Source organism: Anas acuta, chromosome 2, assembly GCF_963932015.1.
Source record: "Anas acuta chromosome 2, bAnaAcu1.1, whole genome shotgun sequence".
Taxonomy (NCBI): domain Eukaryota; kingdom Metazoa; phylum Chordata; class Aves; order Anseriformes; family Anatidae; genus Anas; species Anas acuta.
In genome coordinates, this window is record NC_088980.1 from 122,470,769 (window position 1) to 122,486,832 (window position 16,064).

General features: G+C 41.9%; 1 protein-coding gene across 5 annotated transcripts in view; it reads left to right on the forward strand.

The window, feature by feature from the left end:
• Positions 1-16,064, forward strand: part of TRIM55 (tripartite motif containing 55) — a 40,582-nt gene that overhangs the window by 10,856 nt on the left and 13,662 nt on the right. The window contains exons 4-10 of one of the 5 annotated variants that reach the window (XM_068671994.1): positions 272-367; positions 4,304-4,537; positions 5,518-5,540; positions 5,634-5,758; positions 7,846-8,072; positions 10,160-10,447; positions 12,671-12,758. In XM_068671994.1, the coding sequence (XP_068528095.1) occupies positions 272-367; positions 4,304-4,537; positions 5,518-5,540; positions 5,634-5,758; positions 7,846-8,072; positions 10,160-10,447; positions 12,671-12,758 (1,081 nt within the window). The remainder of the gene's footprint in view (positions 1-271; positions 368-4,303; positions 4,538-5,517; positions 5,541-5,633; positions 5,759-7,845; positions 8,073-10,159; positions 10,448-12,670; positions 12,759-16,064) is intronic. The other 4 variants (XM_068671993.1, XM_068671995.1, XM_068671992.1 and 1 more) reach the window with 4 other exon arrangements.

Below are 16,064 nucleotides of genomic sequence, written 5' to 3' on the forward strand. Positions count from 1 at the left end.
CAATGACTCTGTCTCCACCCTTTTCTCCCCCTTTTTAGTGTTTTGGGAGAGGAAACAAATGTCAAAATACTAGCAGGCAACTTGTGAGCAGGTAATGCTTCAATCTTCCATGGTTCTGGTGAAAAGAGCAGCTAATACCCTGGTATGGCTTATTCATCCCCCTGCTCCCCACTGTTAGATGGGCCACTCAGAGGTGGGATGGTGGGTGGCTGGCTGCCAGTGCCCCCCAAGTGTCTGACACCCTCTCACGTCCTCTCCCTTTCCTGACCAGTCCGAGCTGAGTGACGGCATCGCAGTGCTGGTGGGGAGCAATGACAGAGTGCAAGGGATAGTCACACAGCTGGAGGAGACCTGCAAGACGGTTGAGGTAAGTAGCACGCTTTCCTGTGCAGTTATGTCAGAGTGGAGTTGCATCTTTTAAACTTTTGGTGGTAATGATCATTCTACACTACATCTCACCTTACCCAAATGGATTCCCACATTGTTCTGCCAAATCTGTGTGTTTTTGTAGGACTAGCTGTAGTACCTCATCCAAAGGGTATATCCTGCTCAGCACCCTGCCTCTGGCACTGACCACTGACTACTGACCACTTTGACTGATGACAAAGAGTAAAATAATCCATGTCAACATGTCTTGTTCAGCATTCTTAGTTGCATAGGTTGTAACTGAAGATAAAAGCAGAAATGCCATCAACTCTTAGTTCATTTAACATCTCAGCTCAAGTGCTAGAACTGTAGAAGACCAGTATTAGTCTTGACTGATTCTGAGGAGAACCTCAGTCTCAGACACAGGGTAGCCTCAGCTTAGCTCCCAAGTATGTCAATTAACTCTTTCATTGTTTACTTTGCCTCCTGTGCAGTAGTTTTTTAATATACTCATATTGTCCTTTAAGGAATCCTGTTGTGTTGCTCATGTGTGGGTCAAGTTTGGGTTCTTACTGTGAGTTTGGATTTTCAGGTAAAGGTCTTTCTCTGACAAAGCTGGAATTGGTTTTGTGTCATTCAATAGCAGAAGTGGCTTTCATTTCCTCCAAGAGGTTTGCACCAACAAAGCAAATATAAATTTCAGTTCTGACCAATTTGAGCATCACAGAGTAATAGGCTGAAAGCAGCTCATATGAATTGATTTTATGATCAGAGTTTGATGAAGCATCTAGTGAAGAAGTCGCATCCCTCTCAGCCCAATTAGAATTCTATTGACCCTTCAGAGCTGGAGCAGAAAAGGGAAACTGCAGTGAAAAAGAAGATAATCCAAGATGTATAGATTCTAAATGGGAGCAAAAATTGATTCCACTATCTACGTACACAATTAATGAAGGTTCCTATTTCCTCAGAGCAAGAAAGAGCAGAAAATGTCCGAGTTTGGTTCAAAGAACATAAAACCATTAGCCCAAATAAATGAGAGAGTGTTAGCAGCAGAGTCAGAACTTTGTAGTCAGGAAGCCTTCATATTGCAAGGATGAAATTGGCTGCTATCAGGACTTTGCAGACAGAAACAAGCCTTTCAAGTAGGTTAACTGCAGAAATTTAAATGATACAAAAGTAAGAGCTTATGCTCATTTAAGTTGAACTAGCTGATATAGAAACAAAACTTCAAACATCATCTGAAGTATGGAGAAAACACTGTGCTAAAAATACTTAAAAAATACAACAGCTTCTGAAACTAGCTTCCTCAGAGTCATCCACTCAGTTTAAAGCCTAACCTTTAAACTCGAAGCCCAGAGAAAGTACAGCCATTTTACCTTCAGATGTTTAACAGGCTTTTCACCTTTAAAGTCAGAGATTGCAGAAAATAGATCTTAGAGCTTACCTTGGCACTTCCATGTTACGTTTCAAGCAAATCACATTTCCTACCATACAACAGCTTTGTCTGAATTGACATCAGTTTGTCCTTGAAGATGAAAAGCTACATCTGGAGCTGAGAAATGTGCACACGTGGAAGTAATGCTCATAATCCAGGATTGTCTCTTCTCTCTTTACTTAATGCTTTGAGGAGAACAATAAGTGTCTGCTCCAGCAGAAAATACATGATCATTTTTCTTTTAGCTGGAGTATGCAATAGCCTACAGTTCTATATTTAGCTATTGCTCCTATCCAAGACTAAAAAAAGAGAAGAAACAAACAAACAAAAACACCTGATTAATACTAATATAGCTTTTTAGCTGTTTGAAAGCTTTACCAAGTCCACATATTATGCTGAACACAAACAAGATAAAACAGAAGAACATAAAATAGTAAATATTGAAAAAGTTTAGTTCTGTAAAAACAAGAGTCAGATAATGAAGGAAAAAATACAGTGTCTTTTTCAAATGCTAATAGCATAGACAGGCAACACAGATACTTCAGAACAAGCAGTGAAACTCATGTTCTTTCTTTCTCTTGTAGTTGTGCTTAAAAAAAAAAAAAAAAAAAAAGCTAAGTTTTTTTTTAGAACGGAAAGTCATGTATTTATTAACCTTTTTTATTACTCAGAATCTGATTAGGATAATTCTATCACACAGAGGCTTAGTAAGGGTACATTTTATACAGAAAAGATAGTACTCAGAAATATTTCAGCATTTGCAGTTAAGAACCAGCTTTGTACTCTCCCACTTGAAGTTCACAACTCTGTAATATCTGCTGGCAGGAGATATTATGTATTAGAGGTTAGAGATTGGGAAGAACTTCTCAGGGCACCCTGATATCACTCTGTGTCTCTTCTTCCCCTAATACTTGTCCGATATCAAATGTTGCAAATAGCACACACCTGTCCTGAAATTTAGGCTGTTTAAAAAGTGATCTGAGTGACATTTCAGAGGAGGTCATTGTAGACTAAAATGGAGTGTGCAGCAAGAGAAAGTGCAGGATACAGAGGGATAAAGTGAGGAAAGGAGTGAAAGAGGAGAGGAAGGTTATCTGAGGTCTGAACAATAGAATGACACCCAGAAATTGTGTCTCACGTGGTTCAAAAATTCCTTATCCCCACCCTATAATTCACTCATGAGAGGAATTTCTCTAAAATGCCAAGGACCGCTAGGAGGACAGGTCATGACTGAACCCACCATGAGTTTTAAATTAGGAGTTCCTGTTTTGCCTACTCTTCCTCATTGGGAAGCAGAGGTAGATACTTGAGCCAATACAAGATCTGTATGTGCTCCTCATCGTGCAACCCAGGCTGTGATATTTGGCCATATATCCATCTTTGAAAGGCCTTCTCCTTTGAACAATACAGAGCAGACCATCTCCAGCTCTTAGGAAAGAGCTCTGGCTGAAACTCAAGAAAAAAAAGTGGTCAAATATGTGAATAATACCACTTCCAAAAGTACTGTGGGGTTGTTAATAACCCTGTGCTGCCAGGACCTCAGCTTTATGCCTCGAGGGATGAAGAAGAGGAATTGATTCAGCCTCAGTTCCCGAGAAAGAGATTAAAACAACCACCCCCATCCACAACCAGATATAACCACAATAAGGATATGCCCATCTACATGCCCCAGGGCACTGAGATGAGTCAAGTGCTTCTTCTTGGTAGGCCTCAGACATTACTGATAACCTGTCTCCACTTTCCTCCCCGTAAATCCTCCCTTGCAAGTGCAGTGTGTTCTTCTTAGAGAGTGTACAATGAAGCAGTCATCAAACCCACCTTCCTTACTTGGTGAAATACGCTGTGTTGTCTGGGTAGAAGGACAGTAAAAGTGTCTTGGAAAATGATGTGAAAATCAATGCTTGAAGGTAGGGTTGGGACCTGGCTCCTCCTCCTTGTCTTTGTGCTTTTGTCGCACACCATTTTCTCCGTGGTACCTCTACCTCATTCAGTGCACAGTAAATGGAATATAATGGACACCTGCTGTCAAAACAGAGTCTAAAAGGGCTTATGTAAAAATCAAGCCTAAGCAAGAAAGTTCCAGGTAGAAAAAGAAAATTCTCCAGAACTGCTTTGAGATGATCTCTCCTTTCAAAAACGTTCTGTTCGTGCAAATGAACCCAGCTGCTACTATGGTGATGTTTTTTACTTTTTCTGCAGGCTTTGAAGTATCACTACAGACATCATAAATACCTTTTACAGTTTTTTTAGAAGGCTGACAAGTTATACAATAACCTGTTTGGGGGCTTTCAGTGGTTTGAAATCCAGAGTTTGAGAACAGTTTTAAAACTTTTGTTCCAATAGCTTGAACTTTGAAAATTATAAAAGTCTCTGGGGTCATTCAGAATCCTTTGCACTGCTCAGAAAGAGGAATTTCTTTGATGAAAATGCTTCCAAGTAACTGTAAAAATAGAAACTCTTTTAAGAACATAACATGTTTAACATAAACCAAATGATTCACAGGAATGCTGCAGACGACAGAAAGAACAGCTGTGTGAAAAATTTGATTATCTCTATTCTGTACTGGAAGAAAGAAAAAATGAGATGACACAAATAATCACTAGAACCCAAGAGGAGAAACTGGAACATGTCCGCTCCTTGATGAAGAAGTATGCGGATCATTTGGAAGCCGTGTCAAAGCTGGTGGAATCAGGAATCCAGTTCATGGAAGAACCAGAAATGGCTGTGTTTTTGCAGGTACAAAGTCTATAAGTAGAAGCAGAAGTAGAGCAGTGGGTTTGCTGAAATACAATTTAAGCATTTTTCAATTTTAGGAGCATTCAGAATTCAGACAAACTCATTCTTTGAAAACTTGCATCAACACAGGCAAATGACTAGGCGTATTGTGAATAATATTAAAACTGAGAACGATTTTGAGTTTCCCCAAGAGAAAGCATAAATGTTATTATTTTCCTACATATTCTTATTGTCCCACCACTAAAACATACATATATGTGTACTTCTGTGATTTACAGCATTTTCGTTTGCATATTGACAGGGTGATTAACTTTCCAGGATTAAATATGGATGTTCTAAGTCACATTTTTATGCCTTTACCTCAAAACTTTTTTTTGTTTTCATACTATAAACTTAGAATAGCTGATTAGAAACCGTTAGCAGCCTGTTCACTAAACTTACTGGTGTAGAATTTCTGTCCTGCAATGTTACAGTTTCTCTGTATTACAGATTGAAAAGATCTTTCTTAAACAGAAAGCAAAAACAAAAACAAAACAAAAAAAGTCATCAAAGAATTGCTGTTGAAGAGTTCTTTCCAGACAAATAAAATTTTGTGACTCCAGAAGTATGTTGTCATGGACTGTCATGGATATAGTTATTGTGACTAGAGGTGGTAACAGAACAATTGCTTTTCACCAAAAACACATACAAAAAGAAAAGGAGTATAAATATCTCTGTTTCATTTTTGTATAAATTGTTGGTATTTGCTGTCATATTCAGATTTTAATTTAAAAAATCTTCAGTGAACTAAGAGGATTACTCAGCTGTATACTAATCACTATTCAAATCTGATCTCAGTTGTAGATGTTGTGGTTATCATTTATGAGATCCATAGTAGTGCACTTAGAAGCAGCCAGTGTAAGAACTAAATCTCAATGCATAAAGTCTCTCAGAAAATGGAACCATTTAAGAAGTCCATTATTTCCTTTTTGTTTTCACAGAATGCCAAAACATTGCTACAAAAGTAAGTATTTAAACTTATGACATTTGATCTTTATAATGAATTACAAATTGGAAATTTATCTGCAAATGCAAACAACCAATCTCTCTGTTTTAGAATTACTGAAGCATCTAAAGGATTTCAAATGGAAAAAATAGAGGATGGGTATGAAAATATGAACCAGTTCACTGTGAACCTCAGTAGAGAAGAAAAGATAATAAGAGAAATTGATTTTGACAGAGGTAAGTCATTTATTTCACCTTAATTGCTTTCTTACATAGCAATTGTGTGTAATTTACATGATGATACAGAGCAGGAAAACTTGAGTCAGATATTTCTGTCCATCCCAAGGTTAATTACACCGTTTTGTTTCAATTATAATCAAAACCAAATATCCATCAGTTAAAAATCACATAACCTGTCAACATCCTTAATGTTATCTATTATGTTGCCTCAAGATTTTCCTAAGAGCATGATCTTTACTGCTTCCTCATGTGAAGGGACCACTACAGTAAGCTTTTATTTCAGTCTATAAAGTACTTTTTTCCCCCTAAAAGATGCTGTTATTGTATGGCCTGTCTGCTATAGGAAGTCATTAAAGAAACAGAAAATTTACTACTAAAAATACTCCTTTCTTTAGAAAATACATACACTTTTATTTTGTACTAACAGAGAAATGTATCAGAAATGTGATCAAAATTCAAAATCACAGAGTTATAGAAGTAAGCAAAAATTGTCATCATCTTTCATATATTTAACATTTTGTGATGTCACTTGTTGTGACATCATGACACGCTTAATACGTCTATGTGCTTAAGCAAAGTTGCAATCCTACATTTGACAAGGCAGCCTGAAACCCAGGCTCATCTATGCTTTACCTTACAGGGTAAGCCACAAGAAATTAATGGACGCGAATGTTTCAAATAAGCAGGCCTCTCCTATTAAAAGAGGAGAGTTCTCATCTCTTCTACTAATGGTCATCTGGATATCTCTGATTTTCTTGCTGGCTCAGGGTTCTGCTAATACATCCACATTTACCTCTGTCAGCCCAGTTAAGTCTCATGCATACGCCTGAGACTCATTCTGCTGGCACCTATCACTTACTCTCACACCACAACTCACACTAACTTCAGAGCATGTGGCTGGTCCCTACAAGAGACCCTACATGCCTGCTGCAGGTCTTGGTCTGTAAGATGGGACCCGTGGACTAGCTCTACTTGGGACTTGGGTCCATATAGCGGGACACCAGCCATGGCACCAGTCAGCAGCAGAGGATCAGATGCTGTCTCACAGGGCCGTGAACTTGCAGGGATTTGTGCTGTGAGGGGCAGTCCCTGCTCGCAGCCTCATGCCCGATTTGTCCCTGTGATCAGCCACAGCTGTGTGCACTTGCCACCTGCATGCACTTGCCAAGACCATGACCTCGTGCACCCTACCACGAGACTGGGAATGTGACACCCACCTCCTGGGGACAAGGCATTAGTAAAGCCTTGGCAATCAGGACTTCAGTCCTGCTACAGTCAGTGAGGTCCTCTGCATGCAGGGGGTGTGGAAGCAGAGATTTAACACTCTGCTTGTAGGAGAGTGTTTGCCTGCAGGCATATTTCTCCATTACAAGAGTGTTATTTGATTTGCAGATCTGCATTCCTTCTACAGTCTCAGGCAGAACCACAGCCTGTGCAAAAAGTGCAGTCAATTTGTAGGTTAATGCATCCATCTAGGTTTATTTCTCTGAACTACCAGGATGGCTCTGAATAGTATCCGATGTTTGTCTGGATGAATACCATGATTATGCAAAACAAAACACATTGTTAGAGAGTTCCTTCTGGAAATGAGGGAGCAACCACGAATACTGACAACAGGATGTGTTGTAGGATGTACAGCCTATGGTTTGATCAAGTCTGACAGTCTGGTTTTAGGGACTGGTAAACTGGTAAAACACTGACCTGGTAAAATTCCGTATGGCCTATGTGGTGTTTAAAACAAATAAAATTGCAAGAGATACTTTTTGCCTGGTAGATTGTGCCAGACCAGTTATCCTCTCATGAAAGAATGCAGGTCCGTACTGCAAATCCCTCATGAGGATAACTGAGGAGAACAGGCCTTTCTGCCCTCCCTCCCATGGGAAGGGCTAACTTAAGACTTTAAAGCATGTGCGTTTGGTGTCCTCCCTGTTTTGATACTCCTGCTTGTGCCCCATGCAGGCTCCTCACGTCTGCCAGGGAGGTGGATCATCAATAGCTTTGCTGTGCAACTGTAAATGGCCTTTCCATTACACAAAGACTGTAGTAATCTTCACCTGGTGCTCCTTTTATACTTGTCCCCTTAGAGGAGGAGGTGGAAGAGGAAGAGGAGGAGACGGTGGATGGGGAAGATTTGGACGAAGTCCACACAGAGTCATCGGGAGAGGAAGAGGAGGAAGAAGAGAAGGAAGAGGAGGAAGGGGCTGAGAGAGCATCACAGCCACCTCAGCAGGACCCTGAACCACAGAGTGCAGCAGGCGAGCCCCCAGCCGAACCTGCCCCAGCACCACAGCCTGCCCCCCCAGCTGGCCAGGTAACTGCCCCCGCTGCCCCGCTGCACTGCCAGCTCTGCTGAGCAGTCTGGCAGAGCCAGAAAACCCTCACCTGCAGCCCGTGGGCACTGTGTCTCAGGAGCAAGGCTAAGAGAGTCCAGGCACTGGAGAGCAAAGCTGCTTCTTGCCCTTTCACAGATGCACATGACTGTACCCGGTCCTGCGTAAAGATTGCTTGATGGGCAAAGAATTGCCTTGCTTTATAAACCAGAATATATATGGGATACATAAGATATAAATAAAAGAGATTCAATTTGGGAGTTAAGCATATAATAATGGATGTTCTGCTTGCTGTGTCCTGTGTTTTAACTCAGACTAACTGTTATAAATGAAATGGTTGCTAAAATATTTATACTAAGAGAATTTGGCATTCCCAGTGGATTCAGTGAGCTTTCCACCAGCAGTTTTTAGATCATACCTCTAATCTTGTTTACCGGGAATGGCACTTACCTTCTTCTGCTCTGGTCATCCTAGGGCTATCGTCTAAGTGGATGAAGGGATATCACACACCAAGCAGAAAAGGGAACTGCTTTTAGCCTATCAACGTTACAACCTGGCAGCAAGCAGATTCAGAGTGTGAATAATTTAGGCCAGCATTTTTTTTAAGGAATGTGATTAGAATGAGGCTATATTCTAAAAGACTATATAAAAAAATATACATCATATGCTACTTTAGCTGCCCATAGATACAACTAATTTAGCAGATTCTGCTCTTATGCAATTTGCCCAGTGAAGTTGCTGAGTGGCTAAAACCAGCTCTGGTAGTATTTGGAGAGGCCAGTGTGAAAACAAGAGAGCAACTGGTGAATTGTTGACTACTGCAAGCTTTCCACATAAAACGAGGGAAAATAAATACTATAGATTGATTCTTGGTTTGATTTAAGAGCATACATGGGTTTGCACCAGTTGTGTGAAGATGCTCTTAAGTCAGGTTTTATCGATTTAACCAAAGTTTGTCTTCTGAAGATTTGCACTGATTCAACTAAACTTCTGTAGCATAACAGATGTACTTTTACAATCAAACAAGAATTAGACTTAAGAAAGCCTGACCACTAATGTCAAGTCCCTCACTTCTAAGGCTAAAATGGAAAAGGTATGGCATGCTGCTGCAGCAACTGTGAAATGCCATCATGACTTGGTCAGATGTGCATTACGCCGTGGCATGTGCGTTGCAGTGTGTGGGATACCTGTATCTCACCTTTTGCCTTCTGGTGTGAGGAAGGCAAAGCAGAAATGCAGCTGTGATAGCAGGTATTATGCGAGTGAGCCCGAGAGCTTGGTGCAAGTAGAGAGGTGCAGTTCATCCGACTGCTCCTCTTCCCAGCAAAATGTGACTGAAATTGGTCAGTGTATTGATAGCAAGGCTAGTGGGCAAACGTTTCTGTCCACTGTCTTTGTATTCTCCTTATCTGACTGTTCATGTCAACAGTTTTGTTGGCAAATGCATTGCTCTCAACCCAAAACACCATTCAAAGGTATCTTACCTGTTCTTCATGGCTGGTGACAGTTCATGAGGCTCTTATGCAGGATTTCTTATAGTTTTGGGATCTGGTTGTGTCTTTATCTGTGTATGGAATGAAATACAGTAACTAATCAAACACCTGTAATTTGGCAGGCAGCTCTGTCCCTTTACTGGAGTTTCACTGGACAGTATATTTGAAACACGGGGCCTCCTTCTCCTCCAATGCCCATTATTAACACTGTGTGCCTCAGATGACTTCCAGAGAGTTATTTCTGACTTAGAAATGGTTTTAAAATGGGCCCCAAAAATACAACAATATGGACTAAGGAACAGCTTGCCCACTCCTTTCTCAGTCAGGGTCCCCTTCCCTGCTAATCCTGCCCTCCTGTTTTATTCTTCTGGTAACTTATATTCTTTGTGTTATTCAAATGTTAGTTGCTTTTGCTGTGCATTTTGACTGTGATTCTTTTGGACCTCATATTAGGGCAAATACATTCCTTGCAGTGAGATATAACAAACACGGCATGCAGAGAAACGTTGGCTACGGCAGGAAGGTAACGCGGTGCACTCTGCTTCTTCTTCTTCTCTTTATCTGTCCTGATTAAGGATGAGGTTGTGACACCAAGTGGCTCTCAACAGACTGCAGAGTCTGACAGTCCAGTGCCACCCGCGGCAGAAACCGTCGACCCCTTGTTTTACCCTAGCTGGTATAAGGCTCAGCCGCGGCAAGCAAGCAGCCCGAGCTCAACCCCCGGGAGCGGGCTGGGGAAAGTAGGGGCTCCCGTTTCTCTGGAAACAAGTGCAAAGAAGGCAGACGCCCCGGAAGCAGCAGCAGTGGAGGAAAGCGCGCCGGGGAGCGGTAAGGAAAGTAATGCCACTGCAGCGACGTCCAAGGTCAGTGCCACCACGCTCACCCCAGAGGGTTGTGGCGTGCAGCAGTTGTTGAGGAAAACCTGACTTAATTTTCCTCTGCATGCTAAAGAATAATCTGAGAAATATGGAAGCAGCCTAAATCGTCGTCTTGGCCGGTCCCCTGGGTTTACGGATGATTGGAATATGTGACAGGCTGATTGTCAGCTTCAGAGGAGCATGCCAGCAGTTGTTTGTGCTTAGCTGCCAGTGCACCTAACCTGAGTTGCTTGCACACACGCTCAGGAGCTGTCAGAAAGGCTGTGATGCCTCTGCCCATCAGAAGTTTGCATGTGTTAGCAGCAGACAGATCCCATGCATGAGATTATTCTCATCACCTGTTGAAAGCCTGTGCACATCACTTGTACACCAAGCAGCTGCAGCTTGGCTTTGCCTTTTGCAGCTTGGTGGCTGCAACTGGAGTGTACAGCTTTTTCCTGTGTACACAAAACCATGCAAATACCTGGTGCTTCCTAGTGTGCTTGGTGGCCAAGCAGTAAGCAGTGCAATTTACTGGGTTCAGATGTGTTGCAGAGGGTTTCCTCCTTGTGACTTGATTAAAGGAGAGCATGATGGTAACATATTCCAGTTCTGTGCTGGACTACCAGCAGCATGATGAGATTACAGAGATTAATGTCATAAGGTATGAGAGGCTGTTTCCCTTAAAATGACAATGTTAGAGTTGGGATAACCTGAATTTGAATATTCTTTCTTCTGCATATGTGTGTGAACTTTGCATGGGTCAAAGACTAAAGAAGCAGAGCTGAGGAGACTGTGTGTGAAGCATTTGCACATCACACCTGCTCCTGCTCTAGTGGGTGACAACCAGCCCATTAGCAGCACTCCAAATCAGACTGTCCTGATTTGCAGACATCAGGCTCAAGCTGTCTGATTTAACAAAGATATTACCTGTACATATGTGACAGGAGGAGAGTACGTGCGTGCATGTGGAAAAGCACAAGTGGGTAGTAAATATTTCAGTGCTGTTTCCTCAAAAGATAAGTTGACCATTCAGCATACATGAGCAGCTCTGCGATAATAAATCATCACGTGGTGGGCAAAAACTTAGAAGAAGGGCTTCATACAGGTGTGATAAAAGGGACACTTAACTGTTGGCTGCAGGCTTCATGCAGTGACACTTGAATTTGGTGGGAGGATTCTCAATGACTTCAGTCATAACAAGAGAAAAATTTGACCCACACACTCCAGCAGTTATTTTTCAAGTCAGGGTTTGATATGAATATGGAATATATATATATACATATATATATTAAAATTATAGAATCCTCTATGACCTTGTCTTCTTAAGGATATTCCAAATGAGCTGGCAAAAACAGGTAAATTCATAACGAAATCTTTTGCTGCTGTTTCTTTACATGTATATCAGTTCCACTAATGAATGGGCATCCAAGCCTCACCATGGGCAGGTAAAATCCTTACTGGGTTTACCTGATTCCAGACTGCTTCCTTCCAGCAACAAATAGAGGAGCAAAATTAATGTTTGGTGTGGCCAAATTTCTGAAATGTGGTTTCCAGTCACATCATAGCTGCTCTGTTGTACCCAGCTCTTCATGGCTGGGTACAGGGAGCGAAAACAGGCAAGTGGGAAGGTTGCCAGTGCCTGGGGTTGTGTGGACCTGTAGTTGCTGTGTCTTGATATTTTATAGGCTCAGGAGTGACACTGACGTTTTGGGAGGAGGAGGAGGTTGAAAAGAGTAGTGCATGGTTCTGGGGATGGGGGAAGAAAGAATTGGGAATGGGATTGTCCCTGGGCTGGAGGCAAGGGGAGGAATGGGAAAGCAAGGGGAGCTGAAGGGTGCAGAGTGTGCTGAAGAACAGGAAAGCTGGAGAGACCAAGGTAGGCGGGGTGGAGGAATGATGCCACACCAGAGCTATGGATCTGAGCTGAAATGAGTCTGCATCGTGAGCAAAATGGCCTTGCCGCGTGCCACTGGTCATTTTTCAGTATGTGAACTTTGTTTCCTTCCTGCATGTGACTTTGACACAACCCACTCTCCAATGGCAAGCAGGCTGATTTTTCAAAAATCCTGGCTGATGTTCCTTACAACACTGTTTTTACTCCCTTGCTCCATTTAAAGAATGTCGTGGAAAAGTGTTGTGGAAACAGAGCTTTTCACCGAGCGTAGTGGTAGTGACGAGTTCGTGTTATGACAATGCTGGTGAAGCATTCTTCTTATTTTCTCACAGGAGTTAGCATTCTGCATATCACTTTTGGCATTTCTAATCATACTACATCATCTTTGGAATCTGATTCAATACATTTGTTCTTTCATGGGTAGGAAATATTTCATTTTACCATTAACTAACAGTTCAAATAGTGTCTCTGGTGATGTTCCTATATGGTCTTAAAGGAAGTTTTCCCTTTTTTGTTTCCCCCCATCCAAAAACATCATGCTGGTTCACAAGTCAAGCTGCCTAAAACATTCCTTCCTCTCACCTTCAGAACTCCACCCTTCGGCTTACTCCTGCATGGTTAAATATTGCATCCCCCTGGTTCAAAATGGACAGGGAAATTTACTTCCGCAGGTCCATGGGCTTTTATTTCAGTTGCTGTTCAGTTGGCCAGCAGGATAGAGACCCTGAGGTTTGATGTGAGGTGTGACAAGCTGAGCTTGTTAAATCCAACAAATCGTGGAGTAAAATCTGGAGGGTGATGGTTTTCATCAGAGGGGTAAACATCAGGAAGAAAATTCCACCAAATAACCCTGCACCGGGAGGCAGCCTGTCCCCTCCGGGGAGCAGAGCCCAAGCCATGCAACGTGGCCCTGAAACACATCCCCACGCTATGAGGGATGAGCCCAACTCTCTCGAAGCATCCAGGGTTGTTTGGTTACAAACACTCCCTATAACTACCCCTAAAGGATGCAGCGACATAGTTATGGGCTCGAGGGCACTGCTTATGAGCAGTGCTTTCATCAGTGAATCACAACATAGCAGCTCCCTCCCCCAGAAAAAAAAAAAAAAAAAAAAAAAAAAACACCAAAAATGAGCTTAGTGGTGCCCACAGCAGGGCTCACTAGAAGGAAGGAGGTGCCCCAAGCCTGCGGTGACATGGGGTGGAAGATGACAGCACTGCTAAATCTCACCAGACACACTAGATGGGACTGCCATCGCACAGATACCACCCAAGGCTGTGCGTGTGCTTTTAAGTATCTGCGCTTAAAAAAAAAAGTGTCTTGAAAATGGGCTTTTCATAGCAATAAAGCTGAGCAAGCTAGGGCTGGATTTTGCACCCCCGGGTTTTTAGCGGGCACGTCATAAATTGAGGGGCTGCTTCCAAAATGTGGATCCCAGGGCAGGCTGTGAATACTTTTTCTTTTTTTCTTCCCTTTTTTTGTCCCCAGGTAGATCCAAACTAGGAAGGTCCATTCTATACTGAGGCACAGCAAAAAGCATGATTAGTACATGTTTTTTCTGTAGGCAAAGGCTTTTTTTCCTTACATCACACTAATTAGAGCTGAAATATCTACAAGATCAAGGACTAGGAACTTCACTGCACAGTGAAGTTGTCCTGAAAACAACAGAACAACTGTAAGTTAGACCTTATCTGTTCCATAACTTCTATTCTGGAGTATCTCCTTTTTTGTAGACAAGGTCCATGATTTATTTCCTCCAGGTCCAAATTCACACCCTCTGTAGGTAAGCTATATATTTATATTCAATTTCCAAAGCGATATGGCTGATCTGCAGAGAATTATGTTATCACTGGAGCATTTAATCTTGTTTACTGAAGACCAAAGACCTCTGACAGAGAGTAACAGTAGTTACCTTTGAGCATTCACTCTAATGACAGGGGGAAAAAAAAACAGTTTTGGTCTATTATTCAACACAAAAATGCTTGTTTCTTCCTGCTTATTTTATGTACTGCACACCAAGCATTGCACAACACGATATGGTGCCTCTGTGAAAAATGGTTAATTACTATTCAGCTTTTATGTGCAAAAATTCCAGCACTAGGACTGAAGTCTCTCCTTAAAAAAAAAAAAATAAATAATAAAAAAAAAAAAAAAACAGGGAAAAAGAAGCTATCATCTGTGCTTTATCTACATAAGTTATGCAAAAGGCTGCACTGTCTGGTGGTAATTTGAATTTGAAAAGCATCGGACACTGTGAATCTCAATTAAATTTACGGAGCACCGTTTAATTTTCATTTATTTGTGTTTGGTTTTGAAAATTTGTTATGTTATTACAAGAGGACATAGAGCTTGCTTGTACTCCTGGGAAATCAGGCATGCGAATAGCATCATGCTCTTTTTTTTCCCCTCTCTTTCTTTTTTAATTCAAAATACCTTTTGAAATTAAAAATAGACCAATGCAGAAGGCTCTCATTTCAGCCATTTGAGACCTCTTTTTGTGTGGTCTCTAGTGACAGCTTTATGATTTATTTAATCATGAAATAGAAGGGAGGTGAGGAAGAAAGACATTTTGGTCGCAGACTCTATTTGCATAAAAATGATTTGCTTCCCCATGTGTGGTGAGGTGGCTGTTTAGACACTTTATGTGTCTTTATCTGTCATGTGAAATATCAGGTCACTGCCCTTTTCTCTTTCTGTTTGAAAGCCAAATAACAAAACTACTGGAAATAAAAATGATGATAATAATTTAGAATAATAATGATAATAATAATAATAATAATAATAATATATATCTGTATGACTGTCATAAAAGCAGCATATGATTTATTTTCAGGCTATTTCAGTGGAATGTACTGATAGGGAATTCCTTGCGTTTGAGCAGCACAAAGTCAGTTCTCCCTCTTAATACCCCAAATTACTTTACTGAAGGGTCACTTCACTTCGCTGTGAGCCATGGTATCGGCGTCATTCCCTCCGGCATACAGAAGGGTCTATCAGTCAGGACGGGCAGCAGGAGGTGCAGCCCACAGGTTTACAGCCTGCTTGGTCTAAGAAGGGGCAGCGTGAGGTGATTCACACAAAGGGACCTCCACACTACAGACACATCCCACTCCAGGGAGTGAGGAATTCAGTGGCATGGTCACTGCAAGCAGCTTCTGTGGCTGATGGAAGAAGAGAGACGTCTCTCTAACGGCAGCTGCTGCACTCTTGGCACCCTCTTCACATCCACCTGCTGAGTTTGAGGTGACATCGCTCTAAACCCAGGTGCCTCTGCTCAGCATCTGAAGTTAGGGAGATGTTGTGCAGTGAATCTGAGCCTCTGCGGCTGACAGCCAGGGGTGAATGATTGGGACACCGGGAGCAGGAATAGATCCATGCGCTGCCTCGCCCCCGTGGGGAGCCATGTGTTAGCAGAGGATGGCACTGGCATTAACAAGCAGCCCATCCCAGCGCACAGGAGAAACAGATCTTGGAGTCCAAAACAACAACAAGAAATATTAGAGGTGGTGTGTGTGACAAGTTACAGAGGGAGGTGAAGCAAACCTTTATCCAGTCTGAAATTGTCTTCGTGTGTTCAGTCTCAGAAGACAGGCTAAATGGGATAGGAAGAAAAGTGCACCTTTTGTGCATTAGGCTTAAGAAACTCACTCAAGTGCTTGGCATTTCAGGACTCAGGCATGTGTCCTTGTGCTCGTTTAACCTGGAGGATGCTTCCAGTGGCATAT